Raw genomic sequence first — 23966 nt, forward strand, 5'->3', positions numbered from 1 at the left:
TACATATCTTTATTAAATAAAATTTGTTCCTTACACTGTAAAGCCCTGTCAATCCATGGTGGACAAAGCGTAACTGGGGGTTCCACAATGGCATCTAAACACATAGGGCATGTACTTTGTTCAAGGTCATCCATTTTTTATAACCTGAACAAAATGCAATCTTGGTCAAAATCACTGATAAAAAATATTGCAAATATCAGTCTAATAATAAAACACTGCGGAGTACTGTATCTTTAAATAGAAACATAGATATTGACGGCAGATAAGAGCCATAGGCCCAGCAAGTCTGCCCGACCTTACCTAACAGTATAAACTTATCTAGTTCGTAGGATAGCCTTATGCTTGTCCCATGCATTTTTAAAGTCCCCCACAGTGTTTGTAATAAGAAAATAAGAAGCAATGAAACTTAAACTTGGTCTCTAAGGCAGAGCGCAAATTTCACATACCCTTCACATACCCTGCACGAAGGCCTCAGAAATAATACACTGGAAAACCTTGAAATATAACCCAGTCACCTCGCCGCAGCTCTGCTGCGGCTCCTACCTTCCTCCACGTGACCACACTAAACTCCTCAAACACGGTGCACCTAAAGTCGCTTGTAAAGTATCACTACAAGCTGACTTAGGAGCCGTGAGGAGATGCTGCACACCGGATAACTGAAATATGAACTGCGCTGTCCTAAGCGTGCGAAAACTTAGGCCCAGCCCTTCGTGGGCGTAAACACCAAACAGTCCCTCACTTCAGGATACCGCCATGTACCGGGGCTATATAGTAAAAACATATCCCCTCCGGAACTGTCCCCAGCGTCGGCCACCTCTATTAAACAAATTGGAACCTTCTATTCCATGCCCGTTACAGTGAATACCCGTACAATAGGTCCCAGCGCTTCTAGGCTATAACATGCCCGAGTGTCTGGATAAACAATTTGTCAGTTTTCTTTACACACCCCAGCACTTCTAGGCTATTACAATGCCAGAGTGTCTGGGTATTATATCAAATGTTAAAGAGAAGCCCTTTCAAGCTAGCCCTGTAAGCACAGTTATTCTGAAATATGCTGCAGCGCTCCAGAATAAAAAAACTGAACTTGCCTCCATGCTGAGGAACAGCATGTCAATCTCAGTGTCAAGAGGTCCACTTTTCCTCCTGAGGTCCTGTGAAAGCAGAAGGGTCTTGGTTACAACCTCTAAGACCATATACAGAAAAAAGCAGCACAGTCTTGGGAGGCATAGTGGAGACAAAAATCCACCAGTTCCCATAGCCAAAAAAGACTATCCACAAGCTGCCCTGTAACAAAATAGTAGACTTTGGCACCATTTTAAAATAAAAAACTCTTGATTGAAGAATCTGAACTAACACTTCACTTTACCTCTGCCTATCACCAACGCAGGCAAAGAGAATGACTGGAGTGTGAGGGAAGGGAGGAGCTATTTATGCAGCTCTGCTGTGGAGCTCTTTGCCTCCTCCTGCTGACCAGAAGGCGATATCCCACAAGTAAGGATGAAATCCGTGGACTCGTCATATGGTAAAAGAAACAAATTTATCAGGTAAGTATAAATTTCCATTTTCTCCATCCCCTATATTTAAAAAGTTGTTTCGTATAGCAGATTCTATCAAGGAGTCTTGGCAGACGGTAGCTTCCACATGGGCTTTTAAAAATGAGGCCTCTGTTGAACAGATTTGTAAGGCGGCGACTTGGTCTTCGCTTCATACTTTTTCTAAATTCTACAAATTTGATACTTTTGCTTCCTCGGAGGCTATTTTTGGGAGAAAGGTCTTGCAGGCAGTGGTGCCTTCCGTTTAAGTTCCTGCCTTGTTCCCTCCCTTCATCCGTGTCCTAAAGCTTTGGTATTGGTATCCCACAAGTAATGGATGAACCCGTGGACTGGATACACCTTACAAGAGAAAACAAAATTTATGCTTACCTGATAAATTTCTTTCTCTTGTGGTGTATCCAGTCCACGGCCCGCCCTGTCACTTTAAGGCAGGTGTTTTTTTATTTTTAAACTATAGTCACCACTGCACCCTATAGTTTCTCCTTTTTTCTTGCTAGTCTTCGGTCGAATGACTGGGAGTGGCAGTTAGGGGAGGAGCTATATAGACAGCTCTGCTGTGGTTGACCTCTTGCAACTTCCTGTTGGGAAGGAGAATATCCCACAAGTAATGGATGAACCCGTGGACTGGATACACCACAAGAGAGAGAAATTTATCAGGTAAGCATAAATTTTGTTTTTTAAAGAGACAGTCAAGTTGTTGTTTTAACTTTTCTGTTAAATTAAAAGAGGTACAATTGTCATGGATTCAGATATGATTCAAACTGTCCCATGTTCCATGTGTTTGAATGCCACTGTGGAACCTCCTGTTCCTTTTTGCCCTCCATGTGTTGAGAGGGCTTTGCATTATAAAGACAAACATTTTTTTGATACATCAAAAGCGGATGCTTCTCAAGAGTCTGCAGATGAGTTGCAGAGTATGCCGCAGTTTTCTCCCCAAGCGTCACAGCCTTTAACACCCGCTCAAGCGGTGCCAGGTATTTTGTCAGTTTCTGCCGCATTTACATTAAAAGACATTGCTGCAGTGATGTCTTCTACTCTTTCTGATGCATTATCTAATTTTCCTATATCGCACGGCAAACGTACAAGAAGGGACAATTGTGTGGTCAATGCAGTCTCTGATGGCGATTGCGGACGTACCCTCCTGAAGTGAATTGGAGGGCACGGAAGTCCTGTCTGAAGGTGAACTCTGTTTCTGGGAGTGCCTTGCCCCTGACTGATTCCGAGGTCTCTTTCAGGTTTAAGCTTGAACACCTTCGCCTATTACTGAGGGATGTGTTGGTTACTCTGGATGATTGTGACTCAATAGTGGTCCCTCCAGAAAAATTGAGTAAGTTGGACAAATACTTGGAAGTCCCTTCTTACTCGGATGTTTTCCCAGTTCCTAAGAGAACTTCGGAGATTCTTGCTAAAGAATGGGAGAGACCAGGTATTCCATTCTCCCCTTCTCCAATTTTCAAGAAAATGTACCCTATAGCCGACGGGATATAGAGACGGGCAGGCTACTTTGAGGATGTGCCCGATGTTTGTGAATCATGTTGATTCAGCCCCTCCATGATTTTATGTAGTTGGCTTAAAAGAAACTTACTACTCGCCCACGATGGGCGGAGCTTGGGGCCGACTTAGAACGCACTTGTTGTTTGGGGGAGATGCCCAGGGGTCCGGATAGCGCTACAGAATGCGCTTCGGATCGGTTTATTATCTGGGGCTTTGGTGTTTTAGTCATGTTGTTCCATGGGAATACATGACTTTTTATGCCTTCAACGTGAACCAGAAGAGTAAACTTGCTGAGACTCCCTCCAGTGTCTATACGTTATTATTACAGCCTAAACACTTTCTGCTCGCACTGAATAAAAGATTACCGTTTAAAATTTAAAGTGACAGTAAAATTTTTTGTATGTTCATTGTTTTTTGATAGTAATTCACTGTTTCTTTATTTAGGTTATCCTGGGTCACGTATACACTAAATGAGTGATTTAAAGAGACAGTAACAGAGTTATCTGTTAGTCTTTATTTTAGGATTTTTTTACTATTTAATTGTTTAAATCCAGCCTTTATGTTTCAGGATGGAATATGTTCTCACACAAAGCTGTTACTCTTTAATTTTAAAAGAGATCGTAACGTGTGTTGATTAAAAAAAAAAAAAAGAGCAACAACGGTTTTGTTGCCTTTCTGCGACTCCTTCTGCTATAGGAGTCTGTTGTTTGTGGGCGACCTATGCCACGTATAATTATGGCCCTCTTACAGTGTCCTGCGCTTCCTATAACTTTTCATACATCATAGTTTTTCCTATGTAGAAGTAAACGTTTCTAGAGGAATTAATTCAGTATGATTGCTTAAAAATTGCTATCCCAGATATTCTTCCCTGTAGACGAAGAGGAAGATACATCTGGATTTTCTGTCAATAAATTCTCAGGCTCAGTTTGAATTTTTTCTTTATTTGGTCCTGAGTTTCTTTTTTCCTTTGGCTTAGCTTGACTACCTCCGTATGTGACTTAGGAGGTTTTTAGCTATCCTGGGCGATTTCGACTCTATGGGGTGGAATAGAGAACCACATTTCCGTTTACTAAAAGGATGGTTTTCCATGGTCAACTTTGCTGGAGGCTGGACACCCCTTCTAGTTATGCCTACCTCTGAGTTCTAAGTTACCTTTAGTGGTCAGTGAGATCTTAGAGGATCATACACCAGGACATATACTGACTACCATCTGTCGGTAACAGCGTATGGTCTGATGTGTGTTCTGATACTACTAATTCAGACTATCCCCTGGCTGACGTGCCAGGCTAAGATACAAGCCCTTGAATTAGCTCATTTCTTTTATTTTCACTCTGTTCCAGCTCCAATCCAAACAGTGTGGTTGGCAGAATAATTTTGTTTCCCTTCAAAACTTTAAGGGAATTCCCCCTTCCTCTTCTTTTAAGAAGGAAGGTAACTATTCACAAACCAAGTCTATCTGGAGACCAAATCAGTCTTGGACCAAGGGTACACAACCCAAGAAGCCTGCTGCTGCTCCCAAGACAGCATGAAGGGGTGGCCCCCGATCGGGGACCGGATCTGGTAGGGGGCAGACTTTCTCTCTTTGTCCAGGCTTGGATAAAAGACGTTCAGGATCCCTGGACACTTGAAATTGTGTCTCAAGGATATCAGTTGGAGCTCAAAGATTCCTTCCCAAGAGGCGTTCTTACGTTGTGTAAAAGACCTCTCCACTATGGGAGTAATTTGTCCCGTTCCAATAACAGGGGCAGGGGTTTTACTCAAACCTTTTTGTGGTTCCCAAGAAAGAGGGAACGTTCCGACCCATTTTAGATCTCAAGAGTTTAAACAAGTTTCTCAGAGTTACATCCTTCATGATGGAGACTATTCGGACAATCCTTCCATTGATCCAGGAGAGTCAATATATGACTACCGTGGACTTAAAGGATGCATATCTTCATATTGCTATCCACAGAGATCATTACCAGTTCCTGAGGTTTGCCTTTTGGGACAAACCTTTTCAGTTCGTGGTCCTTCCTTTCGGGCTAGCCACAGCTCCCAGGATCTTCACAAAGGTTCTAGGGTCTCTGCTGGCGGTTCTCAGGCCGTGGGGCATTGCAGTGGCGCCTTATCTGGACGATATTCTGATCCAGACGTCTTATCAGTTGACAAAGTCTCATTCCGACATTGTTCTTTCCTTTCTAAGGACTCATGGGTGGAAGGTGAATCTAGAAAAGAGTTCACTAATTCCACAGACAAGGGTTCCTTTCCTGGGAACTCTAATAGATTCTATATCCATGAAAATCTTCTTGACGGAAGTCAGAAAGTTAAAGATTCTGAATACATGCCGATCCCTTCAGTCCAGTCCTCGGCCATCAGTGACTCAGTGCATGGAGGTAATTGGATTGATGGTGGCGGCAATGGACATCATTCCTTTTGCTCATCTCAGACCTCTACAACTGAGCATGCTCAGACAGTGGAATGGAGATTATCCAAATTTATCTCCTCAGATAGATCTGGATCAGGAGACGAGAGACTCTCTTCTTTGGTGGTTGTCGCAGGATCATCTGTCCCAAGGGACGTTCTTCCGCAGACCTTCATGGGTGATAGTGACAACGGACGCCAGTCTACTAGGAGGGGGTGCAGTCTGGGATTCGCTGAAGGCTCAGGGTGTGTGGACTCGATCGGAGTCTCTACATCCAATCAATATTCTGGAATTGAGAGCAATATTTAATGCGTTTCAGACTTGGCCTCAGTTGGCTTCGGCCAAATTCATCCGTTTTCAGTCGGACAGCATCACGACTGACTTTCATCAATCATCTGGGAGGAACAAGGAGTTCCTTGACGTTGATGGAAGTATCAGAGATAATTTGGTGGGCGGAGGCGCACTCTTGTTATCTGTCAGCAATCTACGTCCCAGGAGTGGATAACTGGGAGGCGGATTTTTTGAGCAGACAGACGTTTCATCCGGGGGGATGGGAACTCTATCCGGAGATCTTTGCCACCCTGATTCTCAGGTGGGGCAGACCGGTATTGGATCTGATTACGTCTCGTCAGAATGCCAAGCTCCCAAGATACGGATCCAGGTCCAGGGATCCTCAGGCCGAACTGATAGATGCCTTGGTCGTTCAACCTAGCTTATGTGTTTCCACCGTTTGCTCTCCTTCCCCGGGTGATAGCACGGATCAAACAGGAGAGGGCTTCGGTGAATCTCATCGCTCCTGCGTGGCCTCGCAGGACTTGGTATGCCGATCTGGTGGACATGTCCTCTCTGCCACCGTGGAAGCTTCTATTGAGGCAGGACCTTCTCATTCAGGGACCCTTCCATCATCTGAATCTAGTTTCTCTGCAGCTGACTGCTTGGAGATTGAACGCTTGATTTTATCTAAGCGAGGGTTCTTTGATTCAGTTAATGATACCTTGATCCAGACATGTAAGCCTGTTCTAGAAGGATTTACCATAAGATATGGTGTAAATATCTTTATTGGTGCGAATCCAAGGGTTACTCATGGAGTAAGATTAGGATTCCTAGGATTTTATCTTTTCTCCAAGAAGGATTGGAGAAAGGGTTGTCACCAAGTTCCTTAAAGGGACAGATTTCTGCTTTATCTATTTTGCTACACAAACGTCTGGCAGATATTCCGGATGTTCAAACTTTTTGTCAGGCTCTGACTAGATTCGGGCCTGTGTAGACCTATTGCTTCTCTGTGGAGTTTGAATTTAGTTCTTAAGGTCCTTCAAAGGGTTCTGTTTGAACCTATGCAGTCCATAGATATTAAGTTATCTTGGAAAGTTTTGTTTTTGGTTGCTATTTCTTTTGCTCGCAGTGTTTCTGAGCTTTCGGCATTACAATGTGATTCTCCTTATCTTATTTTCCATTCTGATAAGGTGGTGTTACGTACTAAACCTGGTTTTCTTCCTAAGGAAATTATTGTTCCTTCCTTGTGTCCTAATCCTTCTTCTATGAAGGAGCGTCTGTTTCATAACTTGGCAGGCCACTAATGAATTTAGTTAATTATCTTAATTATTTGTTGTTTTCTTTGGAAAACGTAGGGGTCAAAAAGCTACGGCTACCTCTCTTTTTGGCTGAAGAGCATCATACGTCTTACATATGAGTCTGCTGGACAGCATTCTCCTGGTAGAATTAAGGCTCAATCCACTAGGGCTGTGGCTTCCTCATGGGCATTCAAAAATGATTCTTCTGTTGAACAGATTTGCAAAACTGCAACTTGGTCTTCTCTTCACACTTTTTCCAGATTTTACAAATTTGACACTTTTGCTTCGTCCGAGGCTGTTTTTGGGAGAAAGGTTCTTCAAGCAGTGGTGCCTTCCGTTTAGGTTCCTGTCTTGTCCCTCCCTTTCATCCGTGTCCTATAGCTTTGGTATTGTATCCCATAAGTATGGATGAAATCCGTGGATCTATCTTGTAAATGAAAAGGAAATGTATGCTTACCTGATAAATTTATTTCTTTTACGATATGACGAGTCCACGGCCCACCCTGTCATTTCATAAGACAGGTCTTTATTTTTGTTAAACTTCAGTCACCTCTGCACCTTGGCTTTTCCTTTCTCTTCCTAACTTTGGTCGAATGACTGGAGTGGGAGGGAAGGGAGGAGCTATATATACAGCTCTGCTGTGGTGCTTTTTGCCTCCTCCTGCTGACCAGGAGGCGATATCCCATAAGTAAGGATGAAATCCGTGGACTCGTCATATCGTAAAAGAAATAAATTTATCAGGTAAGCCAACCTGATTCTCAGATGGGGCAGGCCGGATTTGGATCTCATGGCCTCTCGTCAGAATGCCAAGCTTCCGAGATACGGGTCCAGGTCGAAGGATCCCCAAGCCAAGCTGATAGATGCCTTGGCAGTGCCTTGGTCTTTCAGCCTAGCTTATGTGTTTCCTCCATTTGTTCTCCTTCCCCGGGTGATTGCTCGATTCAAACAGGAGAGGGCGTTGGTGATCCTCATCGCTCCTGCGTGGCCTCGCAGGATTTGGTATGCCGATCTGGTGGACATGTCATCTCAGCCACCGTGGAGGCTTCCATTGAGGAAAGACCTTCTTATTCAGGGACCCTTCCATCATCCGAATCTAGTTTCTCTGCAGCTAACTGCTTGGAGATTGAACGCTTAATTTTATCTAAACGAGGGTTATCTGATTCGGTCATTGATACCTTGATTCAGGCACGTAAGCCTGTTACGAGGAAGATTTACCATAAGATATGGCATAAATATCTTTATTGGTGTGAATCCAAGGGCTACTCATGGAGTAGGGTTCGGATTCCCAGGATTTTGTCCTTTCTCCAAGAAAGATTGGAGAAAGGGTTGTCGGCAAGTTCCTTAAAGGGACAGATTTCTGCTTTGTCTATTTTGTTACACAAGCATGTGGCAGATGTCCAATCTTTTTGTCAGGCTCTGACTAGAATCAGGCCTGTATTTAGACCAATTGCTTCTCCTTGGAGTTTGAATTTAGTTCTTAAAGTTCTTCAGGGGGTTCCGTTTGAACCTATGCATTCCATAGATATTAAGTTATCTTGGAAAGTTTTATTTTTAGTTGCTAATTCCTCTGCTCGAAGAGTATCTGAACTTTCGGCATTACAATGTGATTCTCCTTATCTTATTTTTCATTCGGATAAGGTGGTGTTAGGAACCAAGCCTGGTTTTCTTCATAAGGTTGTTTCGAATAAGAATATTAATCAGGAAATTGTTGTTCCTTCCTTGTGTCCTAATCCTTCTTCTAAAAATTAGAGATTGTTACATAATTTGGACGTGGTCCGTGCTCTAAAATTTTATTAGCAGGCGACTAAGGATTTTCGCCTATCGTCTTCCTTGTTTGTTGTTTTTTCTGGAAGACGTAGAGGTCAGAAGGCTATGGCTACCTCTCTTTCCTTTTGGCTGAAGAGTATCATCCGTTTTGCATATGAGACTGCTGGACAGCAGCCTCCTGAACGAATTACGGCTCATTCCACTAGGGCTGGGCTGTGGCTTCCTCATGGGCATTCAAAAATGATGCTTCGGTTGAGCAGATTTGCAAGGCTGCAACTTGGTTGTTTCTTCATACCTTTTCCAAATTTTACAAATTCGATACCTTTGCCTCGGCTGAGGCTGTTTTTGGGAGAAAAGTTCTTGAAGCAGTGGTGCCTTACATTTTAGGTTCCCTGTCTTGTCCCTCCCGTTTCATCTGTGTACTATAGCTTTGGTATTGTATCCCACAAGTAAGGATGAAATCCGTGGACTCATCGTATCTAGAAAAAGAAAAGGAAATTTATGCTTACCTGATAAATGTGTTTCTTTTTCGATACGATGAGTACACGGCCTGCCCTGTTATTATGAGACAGGGTATTAACTTTTTGTTAAACTTCAGACACCTCTGCACCTTGGCTTTTCCTTTCTTTTCCTAACTTCGGTCGAATGACTGGCGTGGGAGGGAAGGGAGGAGCTATATATACAGCTCTGCTGTGGTGCTCTTTGCCTCCTCCTGCTGACCGGGAGGCGATATCCCACAAGTAAGGATGAAATCCGTGGACTCATCGTATCGAAAAAGAAACAAATTTATCAGGTAAGCATAAATTTCCTTTCTCTTGTTAAGTGTGTTCAGTCCACGGGTCATCCATTACTTATGGGATATATTCTCCTTCCCAACAGGAAGTTGCAATAGGATCACCCAAGCAGAGCTGCTATATAGCTCCTCCCCTCACATGTCATATCCAGTCATTCTCTTGCAACCCTCAACAAAGAAGGAGGTCGCGAGAGGAGCTGGAGTTTTTACTTAATTATTCTTCAATCAAAAGTTTGTTATTTTAAAATGACACCGGAGTGTGCCGTTTTTTGTATCTCAGGCAGTATTTGGAGAAGAATCTGCCTGCGTTTTTCTAAGATCTTAGCAGACGTAACTAAGATCCGCTGGCTGTTCTCGACATTCTGAGGAGTAGGGTAACTTCAGAAAGAGGGGAATAGCATGCGGGGTCCCCCCGCAAATGAGGTATGTGCAGTACATTATTTTCTGGGAATGGAATTGACTAAGAAAATACTGCTGTTACCCATATGATGTAAGTACAGCCTTAAATGCAGTAGTAGCGACTGGTATCAGGCTGATAAATATATGCGCAGTCGAGTTATTTTCTAGGGACTAGAATTTGACTGAGAAAATACTGTTAACACTGAAATAATGTTTAAGCCTTATCTGCAGTGGAAGCGACTGGTAGCAGGCTTAGTGATAACTTTACATGACATTGAAAATGTTGTTTTTAAAACGTTTACTGGCATGTTATTCGTTTTGTGAGGTACTTTGGTGATCTTTTGGGCATGATTTTTTTCCACATGGCTAACGTATTTTTCTGCATAGAAACCGTTATATCAGGTCTCCCACTGTTGTAATATGAGTGGGAGGGACCTTGTTTTAGCGCCTTGTTGCGCAGTTAAAATTCTAGCACAGTCTTCCTGCTTCTTCCTCCTTGATCCAGGACGTCTCTAGAGAGCTCAGGGGTCTGCAAAATTCGTTTTTTGAGGGTGGTAATCAGTCACAGCAGATCTGTGACAGTGTGTTTGACTGTGATAAAAGCGTTAAATCTTAATTTGATATCCATTTTTGGGTATTGAGGGGTTAATCATCCTTTTGCTAATGGGTGCAATCCTCTGCTAATTAATACACTTGTCGTTAAGAATTGTTTGACTATAACTGAATTAGTTTCTTTGTTATTCAACTGTGTTTTTAAAAGCGCTGCAGCGTTTTTATAGCTTCATTGCTAAGTGGTTAAACATGTCTGATACAGAGGAATCTGCTTGTTCATTATGTTCAAAAGCCGATGTGGAGCCCAATAGAAATATGTGTACCAATTGTATTGATATTACTTTGAATAAAAGTCAATCTGTACCGATAAAGAAATTATCACCAGACGACGAGGGGGAAGTTATGCCGTCTAACTCTCCTTACGTGTCAGTACCTTCGTCTCCCACTCGGGAGGTGCGTAAGATTGAGGCGCCAAGTACATCAAGGCCCTTACAAATCCCTTTACATGATATGGCTAATGTTATGAAAGAAGTATTATACAATATGCCCGAATTAAGAGGCAAGCGCGATAGCTCTGGGTTAAGGACAGAGCGCGCTGATGACACGAGAGCCATGTCTGATACTGCGTCACAATTTGCAGAACATGAGGACGGTGAGCTTCATTCTGTCGGTGACGGTTCTGATTCGGGGAGACCGGATTCAGAAATTTCAAATTTTAAATTTAAGCTTGAGAACCTCCACGTGTTACTAGGGGAGGTGTTAGCGGCTCTGAATGATTGCGACACGGTGGCAATCCCAGAGAAATTATGTAGGTTGGATAGATACTATGCGGTACCGGTGTGTACTGACGTTTTTCCTATACCAAAAAGGCTTACAGAAATTATTAGTAAGGAGTGGGATAGACCCGGTGTGCCCTTTTCCCCTCCTCCGATATTTAGAAAAATGTTTCCTATAGACTCCACCACACGAGACTTATGGCAGACGGTCCCTAAGGTGGAGGGAGCAGTTTCTACTTTAGCCAAGCGTACCACTATCCCGGTGGAGGATAGCTGTGCTTTCTCAGATCCAATGGATAAAAAATTAGATGGTTACCTTAAGAAAATGTTTGTTCAACAAGGTTTTATATTGCAGCCTCTTGCATGCATTGCGCCTGTCTTGGCTGCAGCGGCATTCTGGTTTGAGTCTCTGGAAGAGGCGATTCGCACAGCACCATTGGATGAGACTTTGAGCAAAGTTAGAACGCTTAAACTGGCTAATGCGTTTGTTTCAGATGCCGTAGTGCATTTAACCAAACTTACGGCTAAAAATTCCGGATTCGCCATACAGGCGCGCAGGGCGCTATGGCTTAAATCCTGGTCAGCAGATGTAACTTCTAAGTCTAAACTACTGAACATTCCCTTCAAAGGGCAGACCTTATTCGGGCCCAGCTTGAAGGAAATTATTGCTGACATTACGGGAGGTAACGGCCACACCCTTCCTCAGGACAGGGCCAAATCAAAGGCCAAACAGTCTAATTTTCGTGCCTTTCGTAACTTCAAGGCAGGAGCAGCATCAACTTCCTCCTCTCCAAAACAGGAAGGAACTACTGCTAGTTACAGACAGGGTTGGAAAGGCAACCAGTCATGGAACAAGGGCAAGCAGGCCAGAAAGCCTACTGCCGCCCCTAAGACAGCATGAAGACAGGGCCCCCTCTCCGGAGACGGATCTAGTGGGGGGCAGACTTTCTCTCTTCGCCCAGGCTTGGGCAAGAGATGTACAGGATCCCTGGACGTTGGAGATTATATCTCAGGGATACCTTCTGGATTTCAAAACTTCTCCTCCTCAAGGGAGGTTTCATCTGTCAAGGTTATCAACAAACCTAGTAAAGAAAGAGGCATTTCTACAATGTGTACAAGACCTCTTAGTGATGGGAGTGATCCACCCAGTTCCGCGAACGGAACGAGGACAAGGGTTTCTCCAACATAGGTGTGTCCGGTCCACGGCGTCATCCTTACTTGTGGGATATTCTCTTCCCCAACAGGAAATGGCAAAGAGCCCAGCAAAGCTGGTCACATGATCCCTCCTAGGCTCCGCCTACCCCAGTCATTCTCTTTGCCGTTGTACAGGCAACATCTCCACGGAGATGGCTTAGAGTTTTTTAGTGTTTAACTGTAGTTTTTATTATTCAATCAAGAGTTTGTTATTTTGAAATAGTGCTGGTATGTACTATTTACTCAGAAACAGAAAAGAGATGAAGATTTCTGTTTGTATGAGGAAAATGATTTTAGCAACCGTCACTAAAATCCATGGCTGTTCCACACAGGACTGTTGAGAGCAATTAACTTCAGTTGGGGGAACGGTGAGCAGTCTCTTGCTGCTTGAGGTATGACACATTCTAACAAGACGATGTAATGCTGGAAGCTGTCATTTTCCCTATGGGATCCGGTAAGCCATATTTATTAAGATCGTAAATAAGGGCTTCACAAGGGCTTATTAAGACTGTAGACTTTTTCTGGGCTAAATCGATTCATTATTAACACATATTTAGCCTTGAGGAATCATTTATTCTGGGTATTTTGATATAATAATATCGGCAGGCACTGTTTTAGACACCTTATTCTTTAGGGGCTTTCCCAAATCATAGACAGAGCCTCATTTTCGCGCCGGTGTTGCGCACTTGTTTTTGAGAGGCATGACATGCAGTCGCATGTGAGAGGAGCTCTGATACTTAGAAAAGACTTTCTGAAGGCGTCATTTGGTATCGTATTCCCCTTTGGGCTTGGTTGGGTCTCAGCAAAGCAGATACCAGGGACTGTAAAGGGGTTAAAGTTAAAGACGGCTCCGGTTCCGTTATTTTAAGGGTTAAAGCTTCCAAATTTGGTGTGCAATACTTTTAAGGCTTTAAGACACTGTGGTGAAAATTTGGTGAATTTTGAACAATTCCTTCATGTTTTTTCGCAATTGCAGTAATAAAGTGTGTTCAGTTTAAAATTTAAAGTGACAGTAACGGTTTTATTTTAAAACGTTTTTTGTACTTTGTTATCAAGTTTATGCCTGTTTAACATGTCTGAACTACCAGATAGACTGTGTTCTGAATGTGGGGAAGCCAGAATTCCCATTCATTTAAATAAATGTGATTTATGTGACAATGACAATGATGCCCAAGATGATTCCTCAAGTGAGGGGAGTAAGCATGGTACTGCATCATTCCCTCCTTCGTCTACACGAGTCTTGCCCACTCAGGAGGCCCCTAGTACATCTAGCGCGCCAATACTCCTTACTATGCAACAATTAACGGCTGTAATGGATAATTCTGTCAAAAACATTTTAGCCAAAATGAACACTTATCAGCGTAAGCGCGACTGCTCTGTTTTAGATACTGAAGAGCATGACGACGCTGATAATAATGGTTCTGAAGGGCCCCTAACCCAGTCTGATGGGGCCAGGGAGGTTTTGTCTGAGGGAGAAATTACTGATTCAGGGAACATTTCTCAACAAGCTGAACCTGATGTGATTACGTTTAAATTTAAGTTGGAACATCTCCGCATTCTGCTCAAGGAGGTATTATCCACTCTGGATGATTGTGACAAGTTGGTCATCCCAGAGAAACTATGTAAAATGGACAAGTTCCTAGAGGTCCCGGGGCTCCCAGAAGCTTTTCCTATACCCAAGCGGGTGGCGGACATTGTTAATAAAGAATGGGAAAGGCCCGGTATTCCTTTCGTCCCTCCCCCCATATTTAAAAAAATTGTTTCCTATGGTCGACCCCAGAAAGGACTTATGGCAGACAGTCCCCAAGGTCGAGGGAGCGGTTTCCACTTTAAACAAACGCACCACTATACCCATAGAGGATAGTTGTGCTTTCAAAGATCCTATGGATAAAAAATTAGAAGGTTTACTTAAAAAGATGTTTGTTCAGCAGGGTTACCTTCTACAACCAATTTCATGCATTGTCCCTGTAGCTACAGCCGCATGTTTCTGGTTCGATGAGCTGATAAAGGCGGTCGATAGTGATTCTCCTCCTTATGAGGAGATTATGGACAGAATCAATGCTCTCAAATTGGCTAATTCTTTCACCCTAGACGCCACCTTGCAATTGGCTAGGTTAGCGGCTAAGAATTCTGGGTTTGCTATTGTGGCGCGCAGAGCGCTTTGGTTGAAATCTTGGTCAGCTGATGCGTCTTCCAAGAACAAGCTACTTAACATTCCTTTCAAGGGGAAAACGCTGTTTGGCCCTGACTTGAAAGAGATTATCTCTGATATCACTGGGGGTAAGGGCCACGCCCTTCCTCAAGATCGGCCTTTCAAGGCAAAAAATAAACCTAATTTTCGTCCCTTTCGTAGAAATGGACCAGCCCAAAGTGCTACGTCCTCTAAGCAAGAGGGTAATACTTCTCAAGCCAAGCCAGCTTGGAGACCAATGCAAGGCTGGAACAAGGGAAAGCAGGCCAAGAAACCTGCCACTGCTACCAAGACAGCATGAAATGTTGGCCCCCGATCCGGGACCGGATCTGGTGGGGGGCAGACTCTCTCTTCGCTCAGGCTTGGGCAAGAGATGTTCTGGATCCTTGGGCGCTAGAAATAGTCTCCCAAGGTTATCTTCTGGAATTCAAGGGGCTTCCCCCAAGGGGGAGGTTCCACAGGTCTCAGTTGTCTTCAGACCACATAAAAAGACAGGCATTCTTACATTGTGTAGAAGACCTGTTAAAAATGGGAGTGATTCATCCTGTTCCATTAAGAGAACAAGGGATGGGGTTCTACTCCAATCTGTTCATAGTTCCCAAAAAAGAGGGAACGTTCAGACCAATCTTAGATCTCAAGATCCTAAACAAGTTTCTCAAGGTTCCATCGTTCAAGATGGAAACCATTCGAACTATTCTTCCTTCCATCCAGGAAGGTCAATTCATGACCACAGTGGATTTAAAGGATGCGTATCTACATATTCCTATCCACAAGGAACATCATCGGTTCCTAAGGTTCGCATTCCTGGACAAGCATTACCAGTTCGTGGCGCTTCCTTTCGGATTAGCCACTGCTCCAAGGATTTTCACAAAGGTACTAGGGTCCCTTCTAGCTGTGCTAAGACCAAGGGGCATTGCTGTAGTACCTTACTTGGACGACATTCTGATTCAAGCGTCGTCCCTTCCTCAAGCAAAGGCTCACACGGACATTGTCCTGGCCTTTCTCAGATCTCACGGATGGAAAGTGAACGTGGAAAAGAGTTCTCTATCTCCGTCAACAAGGGTTCCCTTCTTGGGAACAATAATAGACTCCTTAGAAATGAGGATTTTTCTGACAGAGGCCAGAAAAACAAAACTTCTAGACTCTTGTCGGATACTTCATTCCGTTCCTCTTCCTTCCATAGCGCAGTGCATGGAAGTGATCGGTTTGATGGTAGCGGCAATGGACATAGTTCCTTTTGCGCGCATTCATCTAAGACCATTACAACTGTGCATGCTCAGTCAGTGGAATGGGGATTATACAGACTTGTCTCCGAAGATACAAGTAAATCAGAGGACCAGAGACTCACTCCGTTGGTGGCTGTCCCTGGACAACCTGTCACAAGGGATGACATTCCGCAGACCGGAGTGGGTCATCGTCACGACCGACGCCAGTCTGATGGGCTGGGGCGCGGTCTGGGGATCCCTGAAAGCTCAGGGTCTTTGGTCTCGGGAAGAATCTCTTCTACCGGTAAATATTCTGGAACTGAGAGCGATATTCAATGCTCTCAAGGCTTGGCCTCAGCTAGCGAGGGCCAAGTTCATACGGTTTCAATCAGACAACATGACAACTGTTGCGTACATCAACCATCAGGGGGGAAGAAGGAGTTCCCTAGCGATGGAAGAAGTGACCAAAATCATTCTATGGGCGGAGTCTCACTCCTGCCACCTGTCTGCTATCCACATCCCAGGAGTGGAAAATTGGGAAGCGGATTTTCTGAGTCGTCAGACATTGCATCCGGGGGAGTGGGAACTCCATCCGGAAATCTTTGCCCAAGTCACTCAGCTGTGGGGCATTCCAGACATGGATCTGATGGCCTCTCGTCAGAACTTCAAAGTTCCTTGCTACGGGTCCAGATCCAGGGATCCCAAGGCGGCTCTAGTGGATGCACTAGTAGCACCTTGGACCTTCAAACTAGCTTATGTGTTCCCGCCGTTTCCTCTCATCCCCAGGCTGGTAGCCAGGATCAATCAGGAGAGGGCGTCGGTGATCTTGATAGCTCCTGCGTGGCCACGCAGGACTTGGTATGCAGATCTGGTGAATATGTCATCGGCTCCACCTTGGAAGCTACCTTTGAGACGAGACCTTCTTGTTCAGGGTCCGTTCGAACATCCGAATCTGGTTTCACTCCAGCTGACTGCTTGGAGATTGAACGCTTGATCTTATCGAAGCGAGGGTTCTCAGATTCTGTTATCGATACTCTTGTTCAGGCCAGAAAGCCTGTAACTAGAAAGATTTACCACAAAATTTGGAAAAAATATATCTGTTGGTGTGAATCTAAAGGATTCCCTTGGGACAAGGTTAAGATTCCTAAGATTCTATCCTTCCTTCAAGAAGGATTGGAAAAAGGATTATCTGCTAGTTCCCTGAAGGGACAGATTTCTGCCTTGTCTGTGTTACTTCACAAAAAGCTGGCAGCTGTGCCAGATGTTCAAGCCTTTGTTCAGGCTCTGGTTAGAATTAAGCCTGTTTACAAACCTTTGACTCCTCCTTGGAGTCTCAACTTAGTTCTTTCAGTTCTTCAGGGGGTTCCGTTTGAACCCTTACATTCCGTTGATATTAAGTTATTATCTTGGAAAGTTTTGTTTTTAGTTGCAATTTCTTCTGCTAGAAGAGTTTCAGAATTATCTGCTCTGCAGTGTTCTCCTCCTTATCTGGTGTTCCATGCAGATAAGGTGGTTTTGCGTACTAAACCTGGTTTTCTTCCAAAAGTTGTTTCTAACAAAAACATTAACCAGGAGATTATCGTACCTTCTCTGTGTCCGAAACCAGTTTCAAAGAAGGAACGTTTGTTGCACAATTTGGATGTTGTTCGCGCTCTAAAATTCTATTTAGATGCTACAAAGGATTTTAGACAAACATCTTCCTTGTTTGTTGTTTATTCCGGTAAAAGGAGAGGTCAAAAAGCAACTTCTACCTCTCTCTCCTTTTGGATTAAAAGCATCATCAGATTGGCTTACGAGACTGCCGGACGGCAGCCTCCCGAAAGAATCACGGCTCATTCCACTAGGGCTGTGGCTTCCACATGGGCCTTCAAGAACGAGGCTTCTGTTGATCAGATATGTAGGGCAGCGACTTGGTCTTCACTGCACACTTTTACCAAATTTTACAAGTTTGATACTTTTGCTTCTTCTGAGGCTATTTTTGGGAGAAAGGTTTTGCAAGCCGTGGTGCCTTCCATTTAGGTGACCTGATTTGCTCCCTCCCTTCATCCGTGTCCTAAAGCTTTGGTATTGGTTCCCACAAGTAAGGATGACGCCGTGGACCGGACACACCTATGTTGGAGAAAACAGAATTTATGTTTACCTGATAAATTACTTTCTCCAACGGTGTGTCCGGTCCACGGCCCGCCCTGGTTTTTTTAATCAGGTCTGATAATTTATTTTCTTTAACTACAGTCACCACGGTACCATATGGTTTCTCCTATGCAAATATTCCTCCTTAACGTCGGTCGAATGACTGGGGTAGGCGGAGCCTAGGAGGGATCATGTGACCAGCTTTGCTGGGCTCTTTGCCATTTCCTGTTGGGGAAGAGAATATCCCACAAGTAAGGATGACGCCGTGGACCGGACACACCGTTGGAGAAAGTAATTTATCAGGTAAACATAAATTCTGTTTTTACTCAAATCTATTTGTGGTTCCCAAAAAAGAGGGAACCTTCAGACCAATCTTAGACTTAAAAATCTTAAACAAGTTCCTAAGGGTTCCATCGTTCAAGATGGAAACCATTCGGACCATCCTACCCATGATACAAGAGGGTCAATATATGACCACAGTGGACTTAAAGGATGCCTACCTTCAGATACCGATTCACAAAGATCATTATCGGTACCTAAGGTTTGCTTTTCTAGACAGGCATTACCAGTTTGTAGCTCTTCCCTTCGGGTTAGCTACGGCCCCGAGAATTTTTACGAAGGTTCTGGGCTCACTTCTGGCGGTACTAAGACCACGAGGCATAGCGGTGGCTCCGTACCTAGACGACATTCTGATACAAGCGTCAAGTTTTCAAAATGCAAAGTCTCATACAGAGATAGTTCTAGCATTTCTGAGGTCGCATGGGTGGAAAGTGAACGTGGAAAAGAGTTCTCTGTTACCACTCACAAGGGTTCCTTTTCTAGGGACTCTTATAGATTCTGTAGAGATGAAGATTTACCTGACGGAGTCCAGGTTATCAAAGATTCTCAATGCTTGCCGTGTCCTTCACTCCATTCCAAGCCCATCAGTAGCTCAGTCCATGGAAGTAATCGGCTTAATGGTCGCGGCAATGGACATAGTGCCATTTGCGCGCCTGCATCTCAGACCGCTGCAACTATGCATGCTAAGTCAATGGAACGGGGATTACTCAGATCTGTCCCCTTTGCTAAATCTGGACCAGGAGACCAGAGATTCTCTTCTCTGGTGGTTGTCTCGGGTTCATCTGTCCAAAGGAATGACCTTTCGCAGACCAGATTGGACGATTGTAACAGATGCCAGCCTACTAGGCTGGGGAGGAGTCTGGAACTCCCTGAAGGCTCAGGGATCGTGGACTCAGGAGGAGAAACTCCTCCCAATAAACATTCTAGAATTAAGAGCAATATTCAATGCTCTTCTAGCTTGGCCTCAGTTAGCAACACTGAGGTTCATCAGATTTCAGTCGGACAACATCACGACTGTGGCTTACATCAATCATCAAGGGGGAACCAGGAGTTCCCTAGCGATGTTGGAAGTCTCGAAGATTATTCGCTGGGCAGAGTCTCACTCTTGCCACCTGTCAGCGATCTACATCCCAGGCGTGGAGAACTGGGAGGCGGATTTTCTAAGTCGCCAGACTTTTCATCCGGGGGAGTGGGAACTTCACCCGGAGGTATTTGCTCAACTGATTCGTCGTTGGGGCAAACCGGATCTGGATCTCATGGCATCTCGCCAGAACGCCAAGCTTCCTTGTTACAGATCCAGGTCCAGGGACCCGGGAGCGGTGCTGGTAGATTCACTAGCAGCCCCTTGGGTTTTCAAAATAGCTTATGTGTTTCCACCTTTTCCGTTGCTACCTCGACTGATTGCCAGGATCAAACAGGAGAGAGCATTGGTGATTCTGATAGCGCCTCCGTGGCCACGCAGGACCTGGTATGCAGACCTAGTGGACATGTCGTCCTGTCCACCATGGTCTCTACCCCTGAGGCAGGACCTTCTAATTCAGGGTCCTTTCAACCATCCAAACCTAATTTCTCTGAGGCTGACTGCTTGGAAATTGAACGCTTGATTCTATTTTCGGATTCGGTTATTGATACATTAATACAGGCTCGGAAACCTGTTACCAGAAAAATTTACCATAAGATATGGCGTAAATATTTATATTGGTGTGAATCCAAGAGTTACTCATGGAGTAAGGTTAGGATTCCTAGGATATTGTCTTTTCTACAAGAGGGTTTAGAAAAGGGCTTATCCGCTAGTTCACTAAAGGGACAGATTTCTGCTCTGTCTATTCTTTTACACAAGCGTCTGGCAGAGAATCCAGACGTCCAGGCTTTTTGTCAGGCTTTGGCTAGAATTAAGCCTGTATTTAAAACTGTTGCTCTTCCTTGGAGCTTAAACTTGGTTCTTAAAGTTCTGCAGGGTGTTCCGTTTGAACCCCTTCATTCCATTGATATTAAACTTTTATCTTGGAAAGTTCTGTTTTTGATGGCTATTTCCTCGGCTCGAAGAGTCTCTGAGTTATCTGCCTTTCATTGTGATTCCCCTTATCTGATCTTTCATTCAGACAAGGTAGTCCTGCATACTAAACCTGGGTTTTTACCTAAGGTTGTTTCTTACAGGAATATCAATCAAGAGATTGTTGTTCCATCATTATGTCCTAATCCTTCTTCAAAGAAGGAACGTCTTTTGCATAATCTAGACGTGGTCCGTGCCCTGAAGTTCTACTTACAGGCAACTAAAGATTTTCGGCAAACTTCTCTGTTTGTCGTTTACTCTGGACAGAGGAGAGGTCAAAAGGCTTCGGCTACCTCTCTTTCTTTTTGGCTTCGTAGCATAATACGTTTAGCCTATGAGACTGCTGGACAGCAGCCTCCTGAACGAATTACAGCTCATTCCACTAGAGCTGTGGCTTCCACTTGGGCCTTTAAGAATGAGGCCTCTGTTGAACAGATTTGCAAGGCTGCAACTTGGTCTTCACTTCATACTTTTTACAAATTTGACACTTTTGCTTCTTCGGAGGCTGTTTTTGGGAGAAAGGTTCTACAGGCAGTGGTTCCTTTTGTTTAAATGTTCCTGCCTTGTCCCTCCCATCATCCGTGTACTTTAGCTTTGGTATTGGTATCCCATAAGTAATGGATGACCCGTGGACTGAACACACTTAACAAGAGAAAACATAATTTATGCTTACCTGATAAATTTATTTCTCTTGTAGTGTGTTCAGTCCACGGCCCGCTCTGTCTTTTTTGAGGCAGGTTCTAAATTTTAAATTATAACTCCAGTCACCACTGCACCCTATAGTTTCTCCTTTCTCGTCTTGTTTCGGTCGAATGACTGGATATGACATGTGAGGGGAGGAGCTATATAGCAGCTCTGCTTGGGTGATCCTCTTGCAACTTCCTGTTGGGAAGGAGAATATATCCCATAAGTAATGGATGACCCGTGGACTGAACACACTACAAGAGAAATAAATTTATCAGGTAAGCATGAATTATGTTTTTTTTCTGTTTATTTTTTGCTTTTTCACTCTGTAGCATTCCCAAACAGAGCGATCCCTTTTGTGTTCTAGGTTGGGACATCTTAAAGTAGCGACACATTTAAAGGCGCAGTCGATGCAAAGTATAGACTAATAACCTCTTCTGATATAAGTATGTTAGTCTGTGGCCACAAACATTTTAAAAGAGAAGAGGTGAGATCGAAGTGCAATTTTAAAGTAAATAAAAACTGCAGAGAAACCATATATATGAGAGGCTATGATGTGCCCTACTAAGTGTTCCTGCTAATAGCCTAAGGGCGGACAAAGTGAATGCAGGTACTTAACTATTTGCTGCCCACACCACTGATCTTACCCTGAATACAGTATGCAGGTACAGTAGTAAACTCTTAAGTACTGTTACTAATAGTAGAGGATATGTTGAGGGAGTGCATTTTCATGGCCAAACAGAAAGAGGCTAAAGGAACTTCCCAGCGACACGTGGGAGGCATGTGACTACAACTCTAGAGAGATTCACATTGCACAGCCAGTACTCTCCTAAATCTTTCTTCCAGGAACTATCCATTGAGGGAAATTTGTGATTAATATCCCTGTAGTCCTTCAAGAAATCTTGAACACCTCTATCCATGCCTCTCTCCTTGACGAAGGCAAAGAACTACTGGGAGAGAGAGGGTAATGTGAGAGATACTTAGTGATTGTAAAGTATGCCTACTTAACACACAGTATATAAAAAATATTTTTAAGGACATTGCATTTGTGTAAAATATTTATCATTTAGTGATGGTAAACATTGCACCATTCCTCCACCCACATCTAATACTTTATTTAGCTGATTGATGACGAATCTGGCTTCATCCAGTCGTGGTGTGCCCCCTTTGGCATCCAACATCTAAATAAAGTATTATATGTGGGTGGAGGAGCGGCACAATGTTTACTATCACTAAATTGTAAATATTTTATAAATGAAGCATTATTAAAAAACATAATGAATTAAAGTGTCAGTTTTTAATGAATGATTTTCTATATGTGTATTAAATAGGCAAACATTACAATCTATTTTAAAGCTTTGTTGTGGGGTCTGTCTGCCTGCTCCTGGTGGCCCGAAAGTGAATTTTGTACGGATTTTGTGGACTCATACCACCTCGAAAGTAAGTATAATAATATAACCCTTATGTTTTGTGCAAAACTCAGGAATGGGTAATAAAGGGGTATTATATATCATTGTTTTAAAAAATATTTTTGGAGTAGACTAGACTGTCCCTTTAAAGGTGTTCGGTTTTTAACCCATGCAAAACCACCAATCAACAGCTTGCTCCCAAAGTTGAGATATACCGATACCTCTCATCCTGTTATAATTGAGGCCATGTGTTCTGTTGTACTTTGAAAGATCCTTGTGTACCTTTTTAATATTTCTGTCTGTGTGTATGTAAAAGGGCTAAATATTTTTCAGATGTCATAGTGGAACCAGAACTGTTATGAAAATTTGATTGGGGTGGGGGGGGGGGGGGAAGTAATTCTCATCTTATGATCTTGCAATTTGTTATCATTTGTTTTGCAGGCATTTGATGAGGCAATAGCTGAACTGGATACATTGAATGAAGAGTCCTACAAAGACAGCACTCTTATCATGCAGCTACTAAGGGACAATCTTACAGTAAGTATAGTATTATATTTATTTGTAAGTTATGAAGTACTTATTAAATTTTAACTTCTTTAGATAGATAACAAGAACTTTATTTGCGTTTCTTTTTTATGATACGATGAGTCCACGGATCATCTTAATTTCTAATGGGATATTCACCTCCTGGTCAGCAGAGCTGTTAAATAGCTCCTCCCTTCCCACCCACCCCAGTCATTCTCTTTGCCTACGTTAGTGATAGGATGTGGTAAAGTGAGGTGTTAGTATAGATTCTTCAATCAACAGTTTATTATTTCTTTCATGTAATTGGCAAGAGTCCATGAGCTAGTGACGTATGGGATATACATTCCTACCAGGAGGGGCAAAGTTTCCCAAACCTCAAAATGCCTATAAATACACCCCCCACCACACCCACAATTCAATTTTACAAACTTTGCCTCCTATGGAGGTGGTGAAGTAAGTTTGTGCTAGATTTCAACGTTGATATGCACTTCTCAGCATGCTGAAGCCCGGTTCCTCTCAGAGTGCAGTGAATGACAGAGGGATGTGAACGTTGAATGCAATGGTCATCCTAACTGGGGTCTATTTCATAGGTTCTCTGTTTTCGGTCGTAGAGATTCATCTCCTACCTCCTTTTTCAGATCGACGATATACTCTTATATACCATTACCTCTGCTGATTCTCATTTCAGTACTGGTTTGGCTATCTACTTTATTTAGAGGAGTGTCTTTTGGTAAGTAAGTTTTCCTTTATTTAGACACTCTCAGCTATGGTTTGGCACTTTAAATGTAAAGTTCTAAATATAATGTTTGTACTTATATTTGCCATGATTCAGGTTTATCAGTATATTTCCTTTTTGCAGACTGTCAGTTTAATTTGGGAAATGCATATTAAAAAAAAAACAAAAAAAAAACTATTTTCTTATCTGGAATT

General features: G+C 43.3%; 1 protein-coding gene across 1 annotated transcript in view; it reads left to right on the plus strand.

Annotated features, from left to right (window-relative positions):
* Positions 1 to 23966, plus strand: part of YWHAB (tyrosine 3-monooxygenase/tryptophan 5-monooxygenase activation protein beta) — a 201650-nt gene that overhangs the window by 134452 nt on the left and 43232 nt on the right. Inside the window, exon 5 of the mRNA XM_053719975.1 lies at positions 22953 to 23048. Within this exon, the coding sequence (XP_053575950.1) occupies positions 22953 to 23048 (96 nt within the window). The remainder of the gene's footprint in view (positions 1 to 22952; positions 23049 to 23966) is intronic.

The sequence above is a fragment of the Bombina bombina genome, chromosome 1 (assembly GCF_027579735.1).
Source record: "Bombina bombina isolate aBomBom1 chromosome 1, aBomBom1.pri, whole genome shotgun sequence".
NCBI lineage: Eukaryota > Metazoa > Chordata > Amphibia > Anura > Bombinatoridae > Bombina > Bombina bombina.